We start from the raw sequence: 21,737 nt of genomic DNA, 5'->3' as shown, positions 1-21,737 counted from the left end.
AGTAATTGTCACTTGAAGTTCCTAAACCTGACTGTTTTGCCAACCTGACTGTCCCTTCTTAACCTGTCAGTTAGAGTTTCTAATGCTAACGGACTAATGCTGCACAAATATGGAAGCCCCCTTCACAGAGGAACAGGGTAGTAAGAAAGGTAATGTAAAAGCATCAGGCAAATACATTTATGGCAAAATTATAAATCACATTCAAATATAATGTTATGATAGATAATAAAAAAGGTTATTTTCTGATGTCAGTATCTCTTTAAGTCTATTAAAACATAATGTAAGCATTAATTAAACACAACAGTCTTGTTTTGCCTTCAGTAAGGATTAATTATATCTTAGTTGGTTGTGTTTTATCATTGCAGAGAAAAAGAAAATCATTTTAAAATATTGGACAACATTGAGTATAAGAGGGTAATTATGTGATGGCAGGAACCTTAAAAAGTTGGCTTTTGCCCTAAATAAGACATAATATTAATATGTCAGCTTGCCTCTGGTGCCATAAGATGGCAAATGACATGAAGTACTAGTGGCCCTTGGGCTTATCTGCTCTCAGTGTACTGCGGATGTACTGCAGCTGTGGCGGCACTGAGAGGGAGGTGCAGACAGACGGGCACACAGTTGACAGCAGCACTACTTGAGAGCTATTTATAATATTCCAAGGTCCTTTTCCAGTCAGTCCATTCTGTTTTCTTTTCCTTCTGACACAGAACATGTGTGTTTTACATTCCGCAGCCTGTAGAACTTGGCCCTTTTCTGGATGGGGCTTCTATTTACATTTTACATTTTACCAGGTACTTTAAGATAAATATGCCATTCACAACTTGTCCTGGATTACATTAGCGAGATGTTAAGCAGAGTCTGTGGTGCAGGAAAATTCTCAGTGTTCATAGAAAAATGCAATGAGAGGCAGAGACATGTTGAATGTTGCCATATCTCTCTTACCTAGGGTGGATGGAACAGTCCCAGAGATGTTGCCTTTTTATTTGTCTCTTTTGTCCTCTAGATAACAAGCTATAAGGCAAGCTAAAATTGATATGGAAAAGGATATTGCAGCAAGTAAAAAAAATCCATTTATATAAAATATGTTAATAGTAAAAAAAATGAAGCAGGAAGGGGTGGGACCTTTACTATCAGAGGGGGGGGGTCAGCTGGTTGATGAAAACAAAATAAAAGCGCAGATTCTGAACTCATATTTTTCATCTGTCTACACAAATGAGGAACCAGTAAATGAAGGTTTCCTTCTTAATAGTCCCAATTCTAGTAATACAACTAATGATGCATGGTTCACACATGAGGAAATTCAAAAGAGACTAGAACATGTTGATTAACAAAGGTCCGGGGGCAGATGGTATTCATCCCAGGGTACTTAGCAAGCTTAGCTCTGTGATTGCCAAACCTCTTTACTCAATTTTACAGGATTCATTGAGATCTGGCATAGTGCTGAGAGACTGCGAATTGCTAATGTGGTGCCTCTATTCAAAATAATTATCCCGTTCTCAGCCTCAAAACCTGACGTCAGTGGTAGGAAAGCTTTCGATGGGTTAATAAAGGATAAGATACTGGACTTCATAGCAAATCACAATACTATGAGTTTGTGCCAGCATGGTTTTATGCGTAATAGATCTTGCCAGACTAACTTAATTTCTTTTTATGAGAAGGTAAGTAGGGACCTCGATTCTGGAATGGCAGTGGATGTGATTTACTTAGAATTTGATTAGCATTTGATACAGTGCCACACAAAGTCTTAAAAAAACCCTCTGAGGCCAGAATCTGCATGAAGGGGTGAGTAAAAAATTAGGACCATTTGCTGGGGGGGAGCAGTTAGGCTGGGGGGGAGGAGTTCTACCCAGGGTGGGGGGGGGATTAAATTACGGGTTGAATTCTTCTTTAAGGTGGGCATATCGGGGTCACTAAACTAGTGGATCTCTGTATGTATGGCCAGCTTTACATGTTTTAGCCGATAGATAATCTTAGAGAAACGGCAAAATTTGTTAAAGATGCTTGAAATCATAATATGATGGTTATAGCGCTTTTCAAGAAGCCAGATTATGTGAAGTTTTTGGGCATTGGTGGATTTCAATTAAGACCTCCACGGTGCATTGCTACATACAAGAAACTGTTTAGTATTCAGCCACAAACAGGTGGATTAGCTCATCAGTGACCACGTGGGGGTCTGGGCGCACATGCCCCAGACCTGCAAGGATCATACCAATGAAAAATGCAGGCTCTCACCGAATCCACGAATAAGTAAAGTAAGAGTAAGTAAACAGCAAACTTTATTTCAAGTAAACATAAGAGTAAAATAACCATACACGTTTTGTGCACCAGAGCACTTAGTTGTAGGCTCCCCAATGCACAGGATGGTACTATTATTTATCAAGCTAGCAATGCATTTATCCTGCAATCTAGGACAGCAAATATACATTCTCCTTAGTTCTTACCCTACCTGGCTTTGAGTCCCCCCTGCAACTTCTCCCAGCCAGTCCAGAGGGGCCAGCCCTACAGCTTGGAAAACCATTAGCTGTGGGTAATGTCCCATTACCTGGAAGTTAGGTTTGCAGACATGTCTGCTCAATGTTCTCTCTCTGAATTTGATTATTGTCTCCCAGAGATGAGAGAAAACAGTTTGACTAGCTACTAAAACCTATTCATAACTCTTGTGGAAAACAAATGTATAGAAATAGTAGGCAGGTTTTTGTTTTCAGTATATACATTTTTTAGTAGACTAAAGGTGGCATTACACACAGAGATCCGCTCGTTTAGCAATGTCGGCAAACAAGCGGATCTCTCCCCGATATGCCAACCTTGAGGGCCCAATGATCGGATCCTAACGATGGCTAATGGGCGGTCAGATCTCGGGACCATATCAACAAACAGATGAGTGGATTTAGTCCCGTCCGATCGACATCTGGCCGACTTTCGGCCAGATATCGATCGGGGAAGCCCGTCGGAGGGCCCAATACACGAGCCAATAAGCTGTTGACTCGGTAGCTTTTATTGCCCTGTGTATGGCCGCCTTCCTTGTGAGGCAACTTCGGTTGACGCTTATGCCATCCCGCTAGCGATTCACATTCTTGCCGGTGGGAAGGCATTTCAGGGAGATTAATCGCCCGCAGTAGCGAACATTTATCGCAGGCGACTAAATCTCCCTGTGTGCCATCACCATTAAAGTATTAAAATCCGGTATCCAGAAAACCCCAGGTCTTGAGTGTTCTAGATAACAGGTCCCATACCTGTATAACCAAATGTTCATAATCATAATCCTCTTTTTTTGTTTCCGCACCAACAGAAACAATTCATTGTAATTATGTTGGCCTGCTTATCATTGCAGTTATTTTTTTAGTCCTGAGTCCTGTGTTTCAGACCCAAAAGTACATCTTGAGACAGTTTTCCTGGACTCAAATGATAGCTTGTTCTGTCTACTGTAAGCCATCGCTCCCTCCTATCTGCATTGGTGTCGAGACACAATCTGGAAGCACTTCAGGGGCTGATCCCGTGTTAGAATTGTCTATAACAGCAGTTCGATCACATGCACAGAAACCTACAAAACTCTACTGAGTGCACCCTTATATATTGCAGCAATGGCTAGTAATGGTATCAATTCTAACTAAACCAAGGATTAATTCTAAGGCATCGACACATTGAAGATATTTACACCAACCTGGAGTTAATTTGTCATGAGAATCATGTGTCTGGTCAACAGTATGAAATGATAAGGGGCTACAAACCTACAATGGTTTTGCTCTGTATTCTTATTAACTTTTAGAATGATGTAGATTGAGTGATAGAGTGATAGTCTAAGACCATTTGGAATTGTTCTTTAATTTTTATTTTTTGTGGTTTTTCAGTTATTTAGCTTTCTGTTCAACAGCTCTCCAGTTTGGTTGCTAGGGTCTTATTTACACTAGCAACCAGGCAGTGGTTTGAAGGAGAGACTGTAATATGAATAGGAGAGAGACTGAATAGGAAGTTAAGCAATAAAAAGTAAGAGAAAACAATAGAATTGCAGCCTGGAAAGGGTCAGAAGAAGAATGGCAATAATTAACTAGCTACAAGTTAACTTGAAGGTGAACCACCCCATTAACACTGGTCTAAAAGAAGTTAACTCCTCGTGTATGCTGCTCCTACACACACAACTGATTTGCACCTAGTCAATTGCATAGTAGTGAAAACTGGGTTGGTATTTTTTTTTTTTTTTTTGAAAACATCACCGGTAGCTTCAAGAGCCAGAAATTGTTTTTTTTTTAAACCAGAAATACCTCAGGCAGTGTGGGGGTGCAGAATCACCCCTGACTAGAAGGGTCCCTATTAAGGGATGTCGCTCTTTATATTTCAATCTTTGAACTAGAGAGATACAGGTTGAATATTACCCTGGATATGGAAAGATTTTCTTCCTGGATCTGAGTGTTACATGAAATGACAATGAGGTCCCAACTCCTTAAGAGCTTTGTATTATTAATAACATCTGGACTCTCTCTAACCTCCACGCAACCTTTGTATTCTTAGCCCAGAGTTTAGAGGCCCCCACAGCAATATCTCTTCAGACCCTTTCACCCAAACTTTGTGGAGAATCATTTAAAATTGCACATGGTTAAAGAGGCCATACTTAAGACCCCCCACAACCACTGGGTGTGTTGTCTCTGTCGTCATTTGTTCATCGTTGCTATACATACTTAAGCACATGAGCGGGAACAATCATCCTTGACTTTTTCTTACACTATGTTGTGTTGCACGGTAGCTGTACGGTAAGGGAACAGGAGTAGCTTTTTATTTTTGCAGAACATGAGATGAAAAGAACAAGGAACAGATTTTCCTAAAGCCAGGAAATGCCAGATATTTAAATTCCTGCAGGAACGGCAATCTACATGAATCATTTTAATAACATCAATAATGTAATGTGTAAACAGTTTCCAACTACTCGGGGGAGAACAGTTTTACCAGCCTGATCATTTATTCCCAGTAATAACAGAGTAGCAACCTCAGCAGAGACATGCAGCCTGCACCCTTCCCTATATGTATCTGAACTGCAAGTGCCACCCTGAAGGTTGTTTTTGAAGAACATCCGGTGGCCCAGAGGTCGGACGTTTGATTTCTGTCAACTATGCAGTTCTGCTCCTGCTATCAGTACAGTTTTCTATTGCTTCCTGGATGTCTATTACCTACACCCCTTGATTTATGGATATCTAAAGCCTTTAATGGGAGTGGGACAGGGGTGCAGCTTGTTCTATTTTGTAGCAACAAGTAATCAATACCAAGAAAGACATGTCAGTAATGTTCAACACAGACTCAGCAATCAAGTTGTCATTGAGGCCTTGGTACTCCCTGCAAGCTTATGCCTGTAACCCTTGACTTTGTGCTGCGCCCCAGTATTCCTGCACACATCTTCTTCTTCTCCCTCACAACGTCTATCAGCCAGGGCCGCTCTACTGAACAAATGAGATCCAGGGTTCTCTTTATGATGAAACAAAGACATTTTTTTTTATCCTCTTGGCCAATCCGTAAGAAAATTGGCCCATTACTTTTAGAAAACCAGATGTGGAAATCTTTGAATTCTGCTCTTCATTTCATTAACTCCTCACAAATGGAAAGTGCTGCATGGCAAGCGGGGAGTTTTTTGTTTTAGTTGTGGAGGGGCCCAGGGCACAGTAACCTTTATTTATTTCTTTTGTTTATTTTTTGTTACTGAACCAGAGCAGTGGGCTAGCTTCATATCAGTCCTAACCCATGGAGGCAGTTAATGGAGACGTCAGCTTTAATTACCTGATATGACACCATATACGAAATTTAGAGCCAACTGTCATAATCAAAGTTGATTGTTTTGCATCAGGAGTATATAGAATTAGAAACATTTTGGCTTTGTGGCCTTGTTTCACTTGCAAGAGAAACAGACATTCAATAAATTGTATAACCCACATCACAACACAGCTCTGAAGCCTGTACCCTCTTTAGTACCCAATGAGTTAATCATAAGGAATGTGCCCTAGGCTGCAGCAGTCAGAGAGCCAACAAACAAGGACAACACAGTAGAGGCCAAGAGCCTGACCCCATTAGCCTGTGCCTCCATCCACAAGCTCTAATTGCTCATTAAAAGAGCTTTAATGAGCCTGTGCATGAATGGGCCAGTGAATGAGCGCTGGCTGCTGGCAAGGCTGATTGCTGAAGGAAGATGGTTTGCTGAGGGAGGAATAGATGTAAAAGATGTGTAAGAGTACCAAGAACATAGAGATGATCAGTTCTTGTCCTGTGAACTCATCAGAAAGATTGTTGTAGCCATAACAGTCTCCTAGTCCAGCTTCTCAGGCATCCACTCTCTTTCTCAGGTCAACATTTCTGATTGACCTCTGCAGACCTATCTGCTACTGCTAATAGATAAACACAGATCATGTTAATTGGTAAGTCCTAGAATCTGTCTTGTTTGGTCGACTAGATTCATTGTGGTAGGATAAGAAAAGTATATAGGACCACTTCCCATCAATGGCAACAGGGAGCAGCACCCATGGGTGCATGGTAACCTATGGAGATTTCTATTGCCATTGACAGCATGACTTGTAAGAATTAACAACAATTTGGTCTCTACCAAACCAGTTAATTCCCTATACCTATGAAAGACTCCCTGAACAAGAAATATTTACAATAACAACACACTTTCAATTAAATAGTAACTAAAATGTCCCTATTGTAAACTATGCACCAAGGTGTTCCATAACTATATACAGATCATGGAACTCAGAGGTCACGTCTACAATTTTACAATAATGTCTACAGGGTGTACATTATTTCTTATACATTCTTATACATTATTTATTATAATACACAAGTTTAAATACACATTATTTATTATACATTATTTAAAATAATACATACGTTTCTGTGAGCCATGTGTAGGGATGCACCGAATTAATGATTCAGTTCGGGATTCAGTCTTTTTCAGCAGCAACTACCGCAGATTCATTTATGGGCTTATAATTGTCGCACTTTCCTTAGTTGTGCAGGGATGGGCTGCAGTCTCTGGTGCTTGCTCTCTCAGGGAAATCCTGGGTGAAAAATACTAATAAATGCAACCAGCAAATGCTCAAAATAAACCCATGTACCATTGCCCTAAAATGTTTCAGGATACATTGAGTGTGAGTTAGCTTGAGGTGCCTCCTGTTTGTGATGTGCTCTATTTAGCAGCAGAACGCACCATGACTGCAAAACAGTAAATGTGCTATCATGTATTTGCCCAAGCTTAGTGATAGTCTGTGTGCACTTGGCCGCCTTGCACACCTTGGCCTTTGGCCCAACATAGACCCTGACATTCTCACAACAATTATATGTAATAGGTATCATACAGGTTTGTGGTACGAATAAGGGCTGATGAGCATTTCCTTGGCACATCCTGTGGTTGACTGGCACACCAATGTGGAGCTTTACAGGAAATACACTATTTCATATATAAGGGTCAACAAAGGCCTCGTTCTTGAACATGGTAGATGTGTAATGCAATGTAATTATTCTGCTGCACACCTGTAATTCACATATACTTCAATGGTGGTGCTGGTCCTCCGTTGGACCGGCTGGGTCCCCTAATAACAGCAATCGTTGGAAACAGATCCGCACACACTCAAAAGTATGCAGTTGTATTATGCCACCAGAAATTCAACTTTTCGGGGGAGAAAACCCTCCCTTCATCAGATCAGGATTTGGTGGCATAATAAAAGGGGTCTGCATAATTTTGAGTGTGTGCAGATCTGTTTCCAAAAGATTGTATAATGCGCCATTTTGAGATGCAAATTGGCATGTTTTTGTTTACCTACAATGCAGTATTTGTTGCCAGAATCTAGTATAAATATATATATAGTACGAGATGCACCAATATGGACGAAATTAGCATCCTTTTGTTAAATTGCTTTCAGTTTGCAATGGGCACAGTTTTCAGAGGATTTGGTTTAGACTGGTGTTATTTCCAGAGAGCCAGTAGGGCCTGGAACTACTGCCATTTTACCACTCACAATCATAAATTAGGCTTTTGGACACTAGTAATGCATGTTTGCATCATTTATTCATCATTATAATTGGGAATTATTTAATCGTTTTTCCCGCTGTGTTGTTCATTGGATAGACTTTAGATTGGATAAACACTTCTTACATCATTTTAATAGCGTAGGATATTGAAATGGCTGGTTCCTGATATCCGGTAAAACACAAAACATTGTCTGTTATTGGTCATGAGCATGGACATGAGCATTCAATCAGACCTATGAAAAAGATATATATAATACACAAGATCCATGAATATCCTGTAAATTATATCATTATAAAAGGTGCTTAGTGATGTATCTTCTGTCACATGACTCACTGAAACTTGTGTATTATAATAAATAATGTACACCCTGTTGTAAAATTTTAGACGTGACCTCTGAGTTCCATGATCTGTATATAGTTATGGTACGCCTCGGTGCATAGTTTACAATAGGGGCAATTTAGTCACTTTACAATTGAAAGTGTATTGTTATTGTAAATATTTCTTGTTCAGGGAGTCTTTTAGAGGTATAGGAAATTAACTGGTTTACCAGAGATCAAATTGCTGTCAATTCTTAAAAGTCATGCTGTCAATGGCCATAGAAATCTCCATAGGTTACCATGCACCCATGGGTGCTGCTCCCTGTTGCCATTGATGCGAAGTGGTCCTATATACTTTTCTGTTTGAAAATGGCACATTTGACCCCTTTTTTTTGGTTTTCATTTTCTATTATTTGTGGTTTTTGCATTATTTAGCTTTTTATCCAGCAGCTCTCCAGTTTGCAATTTCAGCAATCTGGTTTGCTAGGTTTCAAATTACACTAGCAACCATGCATTAATGTGAATAAGAATATGAATAGGAGAGGCCTGCATTGAAAATGAGTAATAAAAAAGTAGCAATAACAATAAATTTGTAGCCTCATAGAGCATTTGTTTTTAGATGGGGTCAGTGACCCCCATTTGAAAGCTGGAAAGAGTCAGAAGAAGAAGGCAAATAATTAAAAAAAAACGATAAAAAAGAAAAAATGCAATTTGAAAAGTTGCTTAGAATTAGCCATTCTATAATATACTAAAAGTTAAATGTAAGGTGAAATATCCCTTTATTATAAAGGGTGTAAATTCCAGTGAGCAATAATGTAAATAAATGAAGTTGGTCTGCCTGACACTGTTGGCAATTAGAACAACACTGCGGGTATTATTACTTTCCTTTCCAATAATAAGAGAGCCTGTGTAAATTCCATCATTCATTTCCAGCTGAATGTTCCAGGACCCCCTGACCCAGCATTGTGATTCCCCAACCCTGCAGGAAGTCACTTAAGTGCCGGTACTTGTAGAACTCCACCCACACTGAGTGCAGCTTCCTGTAATAAAGACCCCTTGACGGTCCATCTGGCTGCACAAAGTGCATTGCACTAGAGAACAAAGAGAGGAATATACAGTGATATACAGAGGTTAGGGCCAGTGTTACAAGTGTATTAACAAAATGCACATTTGGCACATTTCCGTGTTATGGCAGTGATTCCTCTGGGGGTCAGTTACAAATACACAAGTACGGATGCTCTAAAATTGAAGCAATGCCTAGGGCGCACATTGACGCAGTTCATTTAGGTAATTGCAGTGTCCCGGCCCACCGGGATACCATGTAAACTCCCTCCTGCTTCCAAACATTTGGCTTATTTCATGCCCATTCGTTATTTCTATGAGAATAAAGAGGCTAAATAGATGGTAAAATAGATTATGGTATGTGTGAGAAGAGAATAGAGGAATACAGGTTGAGTGAGTTACAGTGGGCCCCGAAGGTTTTTGGTACTTGTGTCATTTGACACTCCCGCACTTCTACATGGTTTCCAGCATGTAGATAAATGGTGGGTTACTGCACCTATTGACGCTGGGGAACCCTGGAGCTACCCCCACCCTGATCCTGGCTGTAACTCCAGGGCAGTAATATACTGTAACTATTGCTGGCGGGTGCAGGACATACATCTGGGCCCCCTCCAGACCCCATATTTGCTCCTGATTTGGATGCACACAAGGCTCTGGTATGCCCAAAGGGGTCCAGATCTGGGTGCAATCTCCCTGCACCCCCAGTAGTTCTTTACTGCTCCAGGGTTCCCACAATGGGTTGTGCCAATAGGTGCACTAGACCTGTGCTCAGTAAATTGGCTACAAATGCTGAAAATGCTATTTGCATCAAGAAAATGCTACCTTTCTATAGGCAGGGCTGGTCCTATCACATGTGGGGCCCAATTGGGACCATGTTGGCGGGGCCCCTAGACAAAGTGTTGCTGGCTACTGACACACCAAGTATTTAGGAAAATAAGGGCATACAGGCACAAAATAGAAAGGAAAGGGGCAGACAAGGTAACATAATAGGGGCACACAGGGTAAGAGAGAGAGGGAGGAAATAGGAGAGTGGACTGGGCCAATTAGTTTGGGGCTGGGCCGATTCAGCTTGGGAGCAGGCTTGGTTGGATTGGGGGCAGGCAGGGCCTAGCAAGGTTGGAGGAAAGCTGGGCCTATGAGAGTTGGGGGCAGGCTAGACCTATGGATTTGGGGATGGGCTGGACTCTCAAAGTTGGGGGCAGGCCAGGCAGCATCATGTGATGAGGGAAATATTATCTGTGCTGCCCTGTGGTGCGGGGCCCCCCAGAGGTGCGGGGCCCAATTGGGCCCAATTGGTCCAATTGGCCTAAGGCCGGCCCTGTCTATAGGAGACGAAAGGGGTTTCATTGAGTGGTTTGGCAAGGAGCAAGAGAAGATAGAAAGTATGTATAATTGTTGAAAACAGGAGGTCGTGGAGGGTTGTTATGGATTAAGATTTACAGAGAAATCTATCACTGGCAGGGTGCAGGACATATAGCTGTTCCCATCTTTGCTCCTGCTTTTAATGCGCACAAGGCTCTGGAAGGCTCCAAGGGGGCACAGGTCCAGGTGCAATCCCCCCCCACACCCACGGTAGTTCCGCACTGCTCCTGGGTTCCCATAGTGGTTGTGTCAATAGGTGCAATAGACTTGCACTCAGTAAATTGGCTGCAAATGCTAAAAATTCTATTTGTATCACAATGCAAGCAGAATTGCATCCATTGTGACACATTGGACATCTGCCACTTATGGAAAGAGCAGGATATAATTCATGGATATTTATCAGAGCAATGCATAGGAGCAATAACACAATGGAATGCATCTGTTTTTTGCACCTGCATGTAGTAAATAACTGAGTTTCTTGTTTTTTTTTTTGACAATGAATCTTGAACGCCTTATGCTAAACACATGATCAGTGTCTAACGAGATCAGAATCAGTATCTCAGAATTGAACCTTCTCGGGCCATGACCTCTATCAGTATGTGTGTGTGTGTGTGTCCAATGAGTTCATTCAGCCCAAGGCCTGAGTTTAACACTAAGGGGCATATTTATCAAAGGTCGAAGTTAAAAAAACTTCAAACTTCGAATTCAAAAAGACCAATCGAATGGTGGTTGAAGTTTTTTTATGGTCGAAGTGGGCCGAATTCGGCCTACTTCGAATCGTACGATCGTAATTCTTTTTAATCTCGACCTTCGATCTCCCAAAATCCCCCAATTGCCTCCATACCTGTTCTAGGAGGTCCCTCATAGGCTAAAACAGCACTTCAGCAGCTTTTAGGTGGTGAATGGTCGAAGTTTTAAAGAGACAGTACTTCAAAAAAAATCGACCTTCGAATTTTGAATCGAAATATGACTATTCCCTATTTGAAGTACACAAAAAAATAGCTCAAAATTCGAAGTTTTTCACTTCTAAACTTCACCTCGACCTTTGATAAATCTGCCCCTATGTGATAACATGAAATAAAGTCTCAAAAAGGCCTTGAGTGGATCATTATCACCCTCATTACATGGAGTTGGTTGACAGCTTTGCATGTGTATGGGGCCACATGGAGTGAAGTTGCATAGTAATCTGGCTGTGTGTGGCCTGCTATAATAATACCCATATGTAAGAGTAATACTCATCATCATCATCATTTATTTATATAGCCCCTACAAAATACGCAGTGCTTTACCTTAGTTATAACAAACAGGGAATCAATGGTGGATAACAAACAAGGGTTACAGAGTACAATAGGATTAGAGGGCCCTACAAATTAGAGTTTACAAACTAAAGGTTAGGGTACAATTGAGACATACTCACACAAAGGTGAATAGAGAAACCACCTGAATAATGTTGGTGTGTAAACATAAATCTAATCTAAGACAAGTGTCCATTGGTAGCTGAATTGTATGACCATAAGTATTCAGTAAAATCAGTATTTTGAACAACTGCACCAGAGATGGTCACCCTATACTGTTGAACCCCAGTTCATTTGACAGTCTGGAGATAGGGCTATTTTTATAATTTGGATTATTGGTCTGCACTTTAGCCTTTCTAGTATTAGACTATCATTCTCATGAGCAGGCAACATACCTATAAATAATAGACTGTGGGCGAAAGGGTAGTTATATTTGTTTTTGTTTTGCTTAATATATATCTGATAAACTGATGTTTTTTTTTTTTTAATCTTACATTTTCAGAATTCTGAGCAACAACAAGATAAGCACAATACAGAGCAACTCCTTTTATGGGCTTAATATTCTGGAGAAACTGTGAGTAGCCAAAGTTTTTGAACCTCTGTCTTGTTCTGTTTCATTACTATCCCTTGCATGTCATTCTACGTTCATATTAAAAATGTCTCATTTGAAGAACAATTAGGAACTGCACTTGCATAGGCCAATGTAAATACTATCTTTTTATAGGAAACCAAAAGGGGTTCCATTGTTTATCATGGTCAAAAAGTAGGGGTGGTGGAGGGATGTTATGGGTCAAGAGAAATGAGAAAATATTTAGAATGTTCACCAAAAGGGTTGGTTACAGTCTAGGTGGGTGAATGTAACAAGATGAGTTCTAGAAGTAATTGGAAAGCATGCATAAAGGTCAACCTACACCATGCATAGTAGCCTTTTCCTTCACCTACCCACCATAGTGTCACACTGTTTTTTAAATAGTACAGGTATGGGCTCTATTAAGCATTATCCAGAAAGCTCCAAATTACAGAAAGGCCATCTCTTTTAAGCTATTATGAAGGTATGGGAGATGTTATCCAGAATGCCTAGGACCTGGGTTTTTACAGTTAACGGATCTTTCCATAATTTGGATCTTCATACCTTAAGACTTCTAGAAATTCATGTATACATGAAATAAACATTATAGGCTGGTTTTGCTTATATCTTAGTTGGGATGAGGTACATGTACTCTTAATTATTACAGAGAAAAGGGAAATCATCATGAGACATAATTTGTAGCTTTCTAGAAAACGGATTTCTGAATAATGGTTCCCATCCAAATTCCATTTCCTCTGTAATTATAACAGTGCATTGTACTTGACCCGGACTGATTTGAATGAATCCGCATTGGGGGAAAACAATCCTATTGGGTTTATTTCATGTTTAAAAGGGGAAGGAAACTGATTTTTACTTGGGGTACCAAAAGTTAGGCACCCCCAAGTGATCACATTTACTTACCTGACACCCCTGGCCGGTGCTCCTATCAGAAGAAAACTGCACCGGCCCGGGGTTATACCAGTGAGCACCACGGAACAAACGTCTTCCTGTTTTTTCTTTCTTAAAGGAGAAGGAAAGGTTAAAATTAACTAAGCTTTATCAGAAAGGTCCACCTAAATATACCTGTAAACCCTCAAAGTAATGCTGCTCTGAGTCCTCTGTCAAAAGAAACGCTGCATTTCTTTTCTTCTATTGTGTACAAATGGGCTTCTGTCTCAGACTTTCTCGTTTTCAGTATAAACCTCCAGGGCTCGGGCTTGAGCATGCTCGGTTTGCTCCTCCCCCCCTTCTCTGCTTTTATCTGAGCTCAGAGCTATAAGTGAGCAGGGAGAGACCGTGGCAGGAAGTGATGTCACACCAAGCTAATACTGCAGATGATATCCTAAACAAACAGAGAGCTTCTAGAGCTTTTTACTCAGGAATGGTAAAACATTCTACAGAATAAATATAGCATTCTAGAACAAAATAGCCAACTTCTTCATTAAATTCGGCTTTTTGCTCTGAAAAGACACTGGCCCGGGATGTCAGGTAAGTATATACAATAACTTGGGGGTGCCTAACTTTTAGCACCCCCAAGTATAAAAAGACTTTCCTTCTCCTTTAAATGGTTTTTACCAGACTTAAATTATGTAGATACAAATTATGGAAAGATCCCTTATCTGGAAAACCTATGGTCCCAAGTATTCTGGATAATAGATCCCATGCCTGTACTAGTAATGGCTAAGCACAGTTGTATTAAAGAAACAGTAACATCAAAAAATTTAAGTTTTTTAAAGTAATAAAAATATAATGTAGTGTTGCCCTGCACTGGTAAACTGATATGTTTGCTTCAGAAACACTACTATTGTTTATATAAGTAAGCTGCTGTGTAGCAATGGGGGCAGCTATTAAAAGGAGAAAAGGCTCAGGTTACACAGCAGATAAGCTCTGTAGAACATAATGGTGTTATCTGTTATCCACTTTTGAACCTGTGCCATTTTAATTTCCACCATTACTACGCAGCAGCTTGTTTATATAAACTATAGTAGTGTTTCTGAAGCAAACACACCAGTTTTACCAGTGCAGGGCAACACTACATTTTTTATTACTTTAAAACTCTTGAAAGTTTTCGTTTCTACAGTTCCTTTAAGTAGCAAAAAACGAACTTATTAAACATACCCTGAACCAAAAGCCATGAAAAGACCTAAGCAAACAAATTAACTAAAATGATAGCAAATAAGAACCTTTTGTCTATTCATATTTACCAGAGCTAATTATGCCAATAATTTTTATTTGCTCTGTGCTGCACTGTATAATCCTGCAGCCACTGTAGTGGTCAAATAATAGCTCACTGAAAGTGACTCAGTACACACTTGTCTGGAGCAGAATAGCTGACAGTTTAATGCAGAACGGGAGAGAATATAGTTAGGAATGTATTAGGCACAGTGGTGCCCATGTCATTAACTAAGGTATCCTGCCAGTGTGAGTTTATATCATCCTTATTGTTTATTCATGCCAGCAGTTTCCTTCCTGACAACAGCTCTGATTGGATGCCTCCTTGGGCACTGGCCATTATTTCTAAATTTAGATGGGTAATTACATTGGTTTCCAGTATGAGGAATCCCAAAAATGTAAAAAAACCAAATGGTCACGTTATTCAGGATGCTGGCTTGGTTTTCATTTAGCGGTACAGCTTACTTCTTGTCCCTCTCTTGGAAATATTTACACCACACCCTTGTTCCGTCATAACCCTGCCTGAATCCTCATTGATGAATCTTTTACGTGAAAAGTAATGGATGGAATTTTTTTTATGTATTTAGAGAACAGTATTGCCACATACCGTAAGTGAAGAGTATATTTAGAAATAATCTCAGCAAACCATACATGTGTTAGTTTTGTCCCATGTAGTCTGAGTGCCATTGACAGTTCTAGGAAACTGGAGACTTGCAAGATTAGATTGACCCTCATAGACATGATGAACTCTTGCTCAATGGATAGTCAGGACTTGCACTCAAGAAACCTGACTTGCAAGATTAGATTGGCCTTCATAGACATGATGAACTCCTCCTCTGTGGTAGTCAGGACTTGCACTCAAGAAGCCAGACTTGCAAGATTAAATGGGCCCTCATAGACATGATGAACTCCCTTTCAGTGGATAGTCAGGACTTGCTCTCAAGGAGTCAGACTTGCAAGATTAGGTTGGCCCTCATAGACATGATGAACTCCTTCTCAGTGGATAGTTAGGACTTTCACTCAAGAAGCTAGACTTGCAAGATTAGATGGGCCCTCATAGACATGATGAACTCCTTTTCAGTGGATATTCAGGACTTGCTTTCAAGGAGTCAGACTTGCAAGATTAGGTTGGCCCTCATAGACATGATGAACTCCTCCTCGGTGGTAGTCAGGACTTGCACTCAAGGAGCCAGACTTGCAAGATTAGATTGGCCTTCATAGACATGATGAACTCCTCCTCAGAGGTAGTCAGGACTTGCACTCAAGGAGCCAGACTTGCAAGAGTAGATTGGTCCTCATAGACATAATAAACTCCTCCTCGGTGGTAGTCAGGACTTGCTTTCAAGGAGCCAGATTTGCAAGATTAGATTGGCCTTCATAGACATGATGAACTCCTCCTTGGTGGGTAGTCAGGACTTGCACTCAAGGAGCCAGACTTGCAAGAGTAGATTTGCCGTCATAGACGTGATGAACTGCTCCTTGGTGGATAGTCAGAACTTGCACTCGAGGAACCAGGATTTGAAATATACACAGTGCTTCCAAGACATTAGGATATTAGGCTTTAGAGATCTTGCCAGTTGTAGTATTTCTGACAGATTACCAAGGATAGGGCCCCCATAGACTTGCCCAGGGACCCTCTATGCACTTTTTCTGATTCCATCAAGATACATAGTTTAATAACAGCTAGAGATCCCTGAATCTTGTATCTCCCATTGGCGGCCCAACCTTTCTTCACTGACCAGCCCTGACCTGGTGATACAGATGTTATTTCAATGATGTGAACTAGCAAACTTAGTGGGGGTTAATTTCCTATAGGACAGCTGCTTGTACTGACTGTCTGGGTGCCAGGACTCTGAACAGAGCCCTCTTATCTGCCAGAAATAGGAATTGTTATAGCCTGGCCCCTTGCAATAAGGTTTATGGCAGAGCTTTGGGCTATATGTAGGTATGCAGAAAACTGGGAAGAGCAACAGGCTTATTCTGTCCTACCGACCCAGAGGGAGTCCAGTTATATGTTCCAGCTGCGTGATCAGAGGGTGGGTGGGAAATGTCCTTTGATGTATAAAGTGAAGTGTCTAAGGGGTAGGATTCCAGAAGCCCTACGCACTCATAAGCACAGAGGTTAATGCTCCCATCAGCCCTATTAAACTGCAAAGCCTTCTGCAATAGGTTGGACAATGTCAGTAAACTTGAAACCAGAGCCTTTATGATACTGCCAAAGGATGAGATTTGGAAAATCTCATAAAAGAGCACGAGTCACATGGTATCTTTGGGAACAGATAGCCATCTTAGCTCTCAGAGTGTTGTATCTGCCCAGCACATGAAACATTGTGTGTGTGTGTCTGACATAGCGTCACATGTGAGAAAAACTCATCCTGTTGTAAAGTTTTTTTTATGTTGATTAAAAACTAAAGGTGCCCATGCACAGGAAGAAAACTAGTATGACAGTGTCACCAAACAAGGGGAACTTTGGCTAATTGGGCCACCAACATTGAGGGCTTGTGATTTTGTGTAGACCAAACCACAAGAGTGGCCAGATTTGTGTGTGGGCATCTTAAGGGTTTTTATACAAAAATTATAGTGCTAAATTTGGTTTCGTTCACTTAAAATTAACAAAAAGTGAACACCGCTAATTAGGGCACGAAAAAAATCTTTGCTATTTAGGGGCAAATTCACTAACCTACGGAGTTGCGCTAGTGCAGGCTTCGCCACACTTCACCAGACGAGGTTTCGTTAGGGCGCCGCTAATTCACTAAAATCCGAAGTTGCGCTCAGGGAGGCAAACGGTAGCGAAGTTGCGCTAGCGGTAATTAGTCAAGGAAAGTGAAGTTACGCTAGCGATGCCTAATTTGCATACGGCGCCAAGTTAAAGTTGAATGGACATATATGTAGCAACAAATACACTACACAAGCTCGGTAAGCTTCATAAAATAAAATAGAGTTGTTATTTTGCCCTACACATGTGCCCGCTGTATAGTTTAGGTGCCATATGTTAGGAAATGTAGGGGGGAAGGAGGGTACCCCCAAAAAAATGTACGATCTTTTTCAGCCTATCACCCTTAAAAAAGGAAAAGACGCCAGCGTTTTTTTGGACTTAGAAAAAAATTCAACTTTTTTCGAAACAATCCCTATCTACTCTATTGCACTTCGCCTGGTCTGAGGTGGCGAAGGCAAGTCTGGCGCAAGAGGTAACGTTCAGTAAAATTCGCAAGTGAATTAGCGTAATTACGTTCCTTCGCCATAGCGCAACTTCGCCTGGCGTAAGGGTGCAATGTAGCGATAGAGTAGGTCCACTTCACTAGCGAATTTACGCCAGTACCCATTAGTAATTCGGCGAAGTAACTAAAGACGTTCAGAAGTACAGAAGGATAAAAGTGCATTGATGGGTTTGTGTGTCGTGGGCTGGGTTCCTAGAATTATAAAAATGTTGCAAGTTTTACATGTTTTTAAAAAGTTTTTCCTGCCCTGCCCACTTGCTAATGATGTCACTTCCAGTTTGCAACAACTTCCTGTTTAATGGTGGCGAGCGGGTTGCAGATGGGGTTGCGGATAAAGCAGTTGCAGGTCGGATAGCGGGTCCAACTGGGTAAAAAATTTTAGGACTCTACCTGAAGTAGTCAAAAAACTAAAAGGTTTTGTTGCGAATGACGTCTATGGAGTCCAGTGAGAATTAATGATATTTTCCCTTGCTGTAAATAAATACAAATATGTCGGCTCTATATAAATACATGTTAATGTAGAGGTGTGTAAAATAGCCATCCCCAGTATTATTTTGTAGGCAATCCCCTAGTGTTATAGACACCTAACTGGGTCCTAAAATACAGTTAGGAGGGGGAACTGTTTCCTATTTCTGCTTAAAGCTATGCCCCTTGCTGTTTCTCACAGTGACCAGGAGATGGCATTGTGGCAAAGTATAAAACCCTCTGGTGCCATGCTTTCAGTGTCCATTTTGTGCTGGCTCTAACCTGAACAGGCAGGTAGAGCCCTGTGGAACCTAGACAGGCCAGGTCTAGTATAGGATAGGCTACTCACCCTTAAGAGGTCATTCTAGGAGTGACAGATAGACAGGTTATTTAGCTGAGCAGCTCAAGGCTCCGGCGAGGAGAGTCAGAGGGATTAAGTTCCCGGGTACTAATAGCCCAGAAGTAGGGACTAAGTGTATAGGACTATAGGTTTGATAGATTCCCCTCAGGTTCCACTTAGGGAAAAGGCTGAAAGCTGGGTGTACCTTCATTGCTGCTGAGTATGTCCTTTTACTTGTGGGGACTAATACTGACCAAAGGTGTTGTGAGTATGTGCCTATCCAATGTTGATGTGAAATCCTGTCTGCTCTACTGAACACTCCATTGATGATTGTTCCTGTAGATAAATATGTTCATGGTTAAGTTATAAGGACCACCGGCGCCCAATTATTATACCCTGTATCCAGCTACAGTTGCACTAAACCCTGCCTCCACACCGATGCGAGGGCTCACTCCCTAAGATTATAGGTCTCATCGGGAGCACATTTATTGGGAGCGGAGCTCAATAGTAGTGTAACAGATCACACAGTTTATTATAGCGCTACATTAATAATAAAATAGAGCTGAAAATCCTCGTGTGCATAACCAGCTGTGCCTTGATGTTGCACTGTCTTTTCAAGGGGAAACAAAATGCGAAGGGGGCATTGTCCCTTGATACGAGGCACATGATAATGCCTGGAGGTCCTTAGTGATATAATACACCAGCCTGTATAATTGTTTTTTTTCCTCAGTACTTCTATATTTCTGCCGGGTTTGTTTTTGTTTGGCATTCTTATCCCTGTAGTGCTCATTAAATCACTGCAGGCCTTATTTAGCTACATTGATATAAACATTCACATTCCTGTGGCCTGTCATAGAGAGACCCAGTGACACCAAGGCCAGAGCAGCCTATGGAGAAAGCTCTGTGTGAAAGCTTCACCGTCACTGCCGCACTATGATCGGAATGTAGTCCTGTGATTTCCAAGTTCTGTGTTCCCAGCGATTGCTGTACTACAACTCCCACAATCCTTGGCAGCACCAACACTGACAAACTGCTGGAATGTGTGGGAATTGGGCTGAACCTGAAGATGACCGGCCACAGACAGACCCAACATATTCCATATACACAGATTATACATCAGTCCCTGCCCCAGTGGAGCTGTTTAATGGTTTTGTCATGTCTCTCTCAAATAGTCAAACTTTTAAAGACCGTACATGATAAATTTAGAATTTCTGAATTTTTTTCTAATTCAAATCGAATTTGGACTATTCCCTAGTCTATGTACACTAAAATTAGCTCGACGTTCGAATTTAAAAATTAAATTTTTCAATTCAACCCTTGATAAATCTGCCACTTACTGTCCTCCCTTCCTATCTCCCATAATGGTTGTAATCAGGGCCGCCATTAGAAATCACGGGGCCCCGTACAACAAAATTTTTGGGGCCCCCTGGGCCCCGCCCACACTGACGACCAAGCTCCGCCCCATATCCCGCCCACATCGCAGTTAAAAGACCACACAGACATCAGCGCTAAAAAAGTAACCCCCCCCCCACACAAGTTGTAAAAAGCTATTGATGGTCAGGGCCCCCTTATAAAAAAATTGGGGCCCCAAAAAAAAAAAATTAAAATTTTTTTTTTTTAAAAACATTGGTGGCAGGGGCCCCCTGTTAAAAAAAACTTGGGGCCCCAACAAAAAAAAATGTAAAAAAAACTAAAAAATAAACAAACATTGGTGGCAGGGGCCCCCTTCTAAGTTAAAAACAAATTGGGGCCCCAAAAAAAATTTGAAAAAAAATTAATTTTTTTTTGAAAAAAAAAAAACATTGGCGGCAGGGGCCCCCTTATAAGTTAAAAACAAATTGGGGCCCCAAAAAAAAATTTGAAAAAAAATTAATTTTTTTTTGAAAAAAAAAAAAAAAACATTGGCGGCAGGGGCCCCCTTATAAGTTAAAAACAAATTGGGGCCCCAAAAAAAAATTTGGAGAAAAAAAAATTTTTTTGAAAAAAAAAAAATGGTGGCAGGGGCCCCCTTACAAGTTAAAAACAAATTGGGGCCCCAAAAAAAATTTAAAAAAAAAATAATTTTTTTTTGAAAAAAAAAAAAAACTGGTGGCAGGGGCCCCCTTACAAGTTAAAAAAATTTGGGGCCACCAAAAAGAAAATTAATTTTTTTTTTAAAAAAAAAACCCAAAAAAAAACAATGGTGGCAAGGGGCCCCTTACGAGTTAAAAAAAAAATTGGGGCCCCAAAAACAAAAGTTTTAAAAAAAAGATTGGTGGCAGGGGCCTATAGAATATTAAAATAATACATTGGTGGCCAGGGGATTAAAAAAAAAAAACACAAACTGGTGTTCAGTAGAATTGAACTCATGGCTTCAGTACTTCAACTTCGCCTCCTTTCGTGACTTCGGGTCTTTTCACCGCTTCAGGACTTCGGCTTCGGCTGTTTTCGTGACTTCGGGTCTTTGCGCTGCTTCAGGACTTCGGCTTCGGCTGTTTTCGTGACTTCGGGTCTTTTCGGCGCTTCGTGACTTCGGCTTTTTCCGTGACTTCGGGTCTTTTCGTCACATCGGCTTCGGCTTTTCGGCACTTCCGCATTCGGCACTGAAGAGGCAAGACGTACGGCTCGGGCGCTCGTAAGGGGGGCCCGGATCTTCAAAAAAATGCAGCGCTGCCGGGCCCCCCTTCATGCCCGGGCCCGGTACGCTTGTCCCCCCTGTCCCCCCCTGATGGCGGCCCTGGTTGTAATCAAGACTTTATGAGCTCTGTATAAGTACTTCATGTGTCTCTGGCTTACGGATAAGGAGGAGACCATTATACCTGGTATTTGTTAGTAGGTATTTGAACGTTTTTATACTACTTGCTCAGAAGAACCAGGAAGCTGCTAGATGAAACCACTTTCACTTTCCCTTTTTCTTCTGTTTGATGGAACAAATAACAGAAACCACATGT

General features: G+C 41.1%; 1 protein-coding gene across 1 annotated transcript in view; it reads left to right on the top strand.

The window, feature by feature from the left end:
* The window catches only part of adgra2.L (adhesion G protein-coupled receptor A2 L homeolog), a 99,448-nt gene that overhangs the window by 41,969 nt on the left and 35,742 nt on the right, over window positions 1–21,737 (top strand). The window contains 1 exon segment of the mRNA NM_001090201.1: window positions 12,547–12,618. Within this exon segment, the coding sequence (NP_001083670.1) occupies window positions 12,547–12,618 (72 nt within the window).

Source organism: Xenopus laevis, chromosome 3L, assembly GCF_017654675.1.
Source record: "Xenopus laevis strain J_2021 chromosome 3L, Xenopus_laevis_v10.1, whole genome shotgun sequence".
NCBI classification, from domain to species: domain Eukaryota; kingdom Metazoa; phylum Chordata; class Amphibia; order Anura; family Pipidae; genus Xenopus; species Xenopus laevis.
The sequence above is the reverse complement of the archived record's forward strand: the minus strand, read 5'-3'. Positions and strand labels throughout refer to the sequence as shown.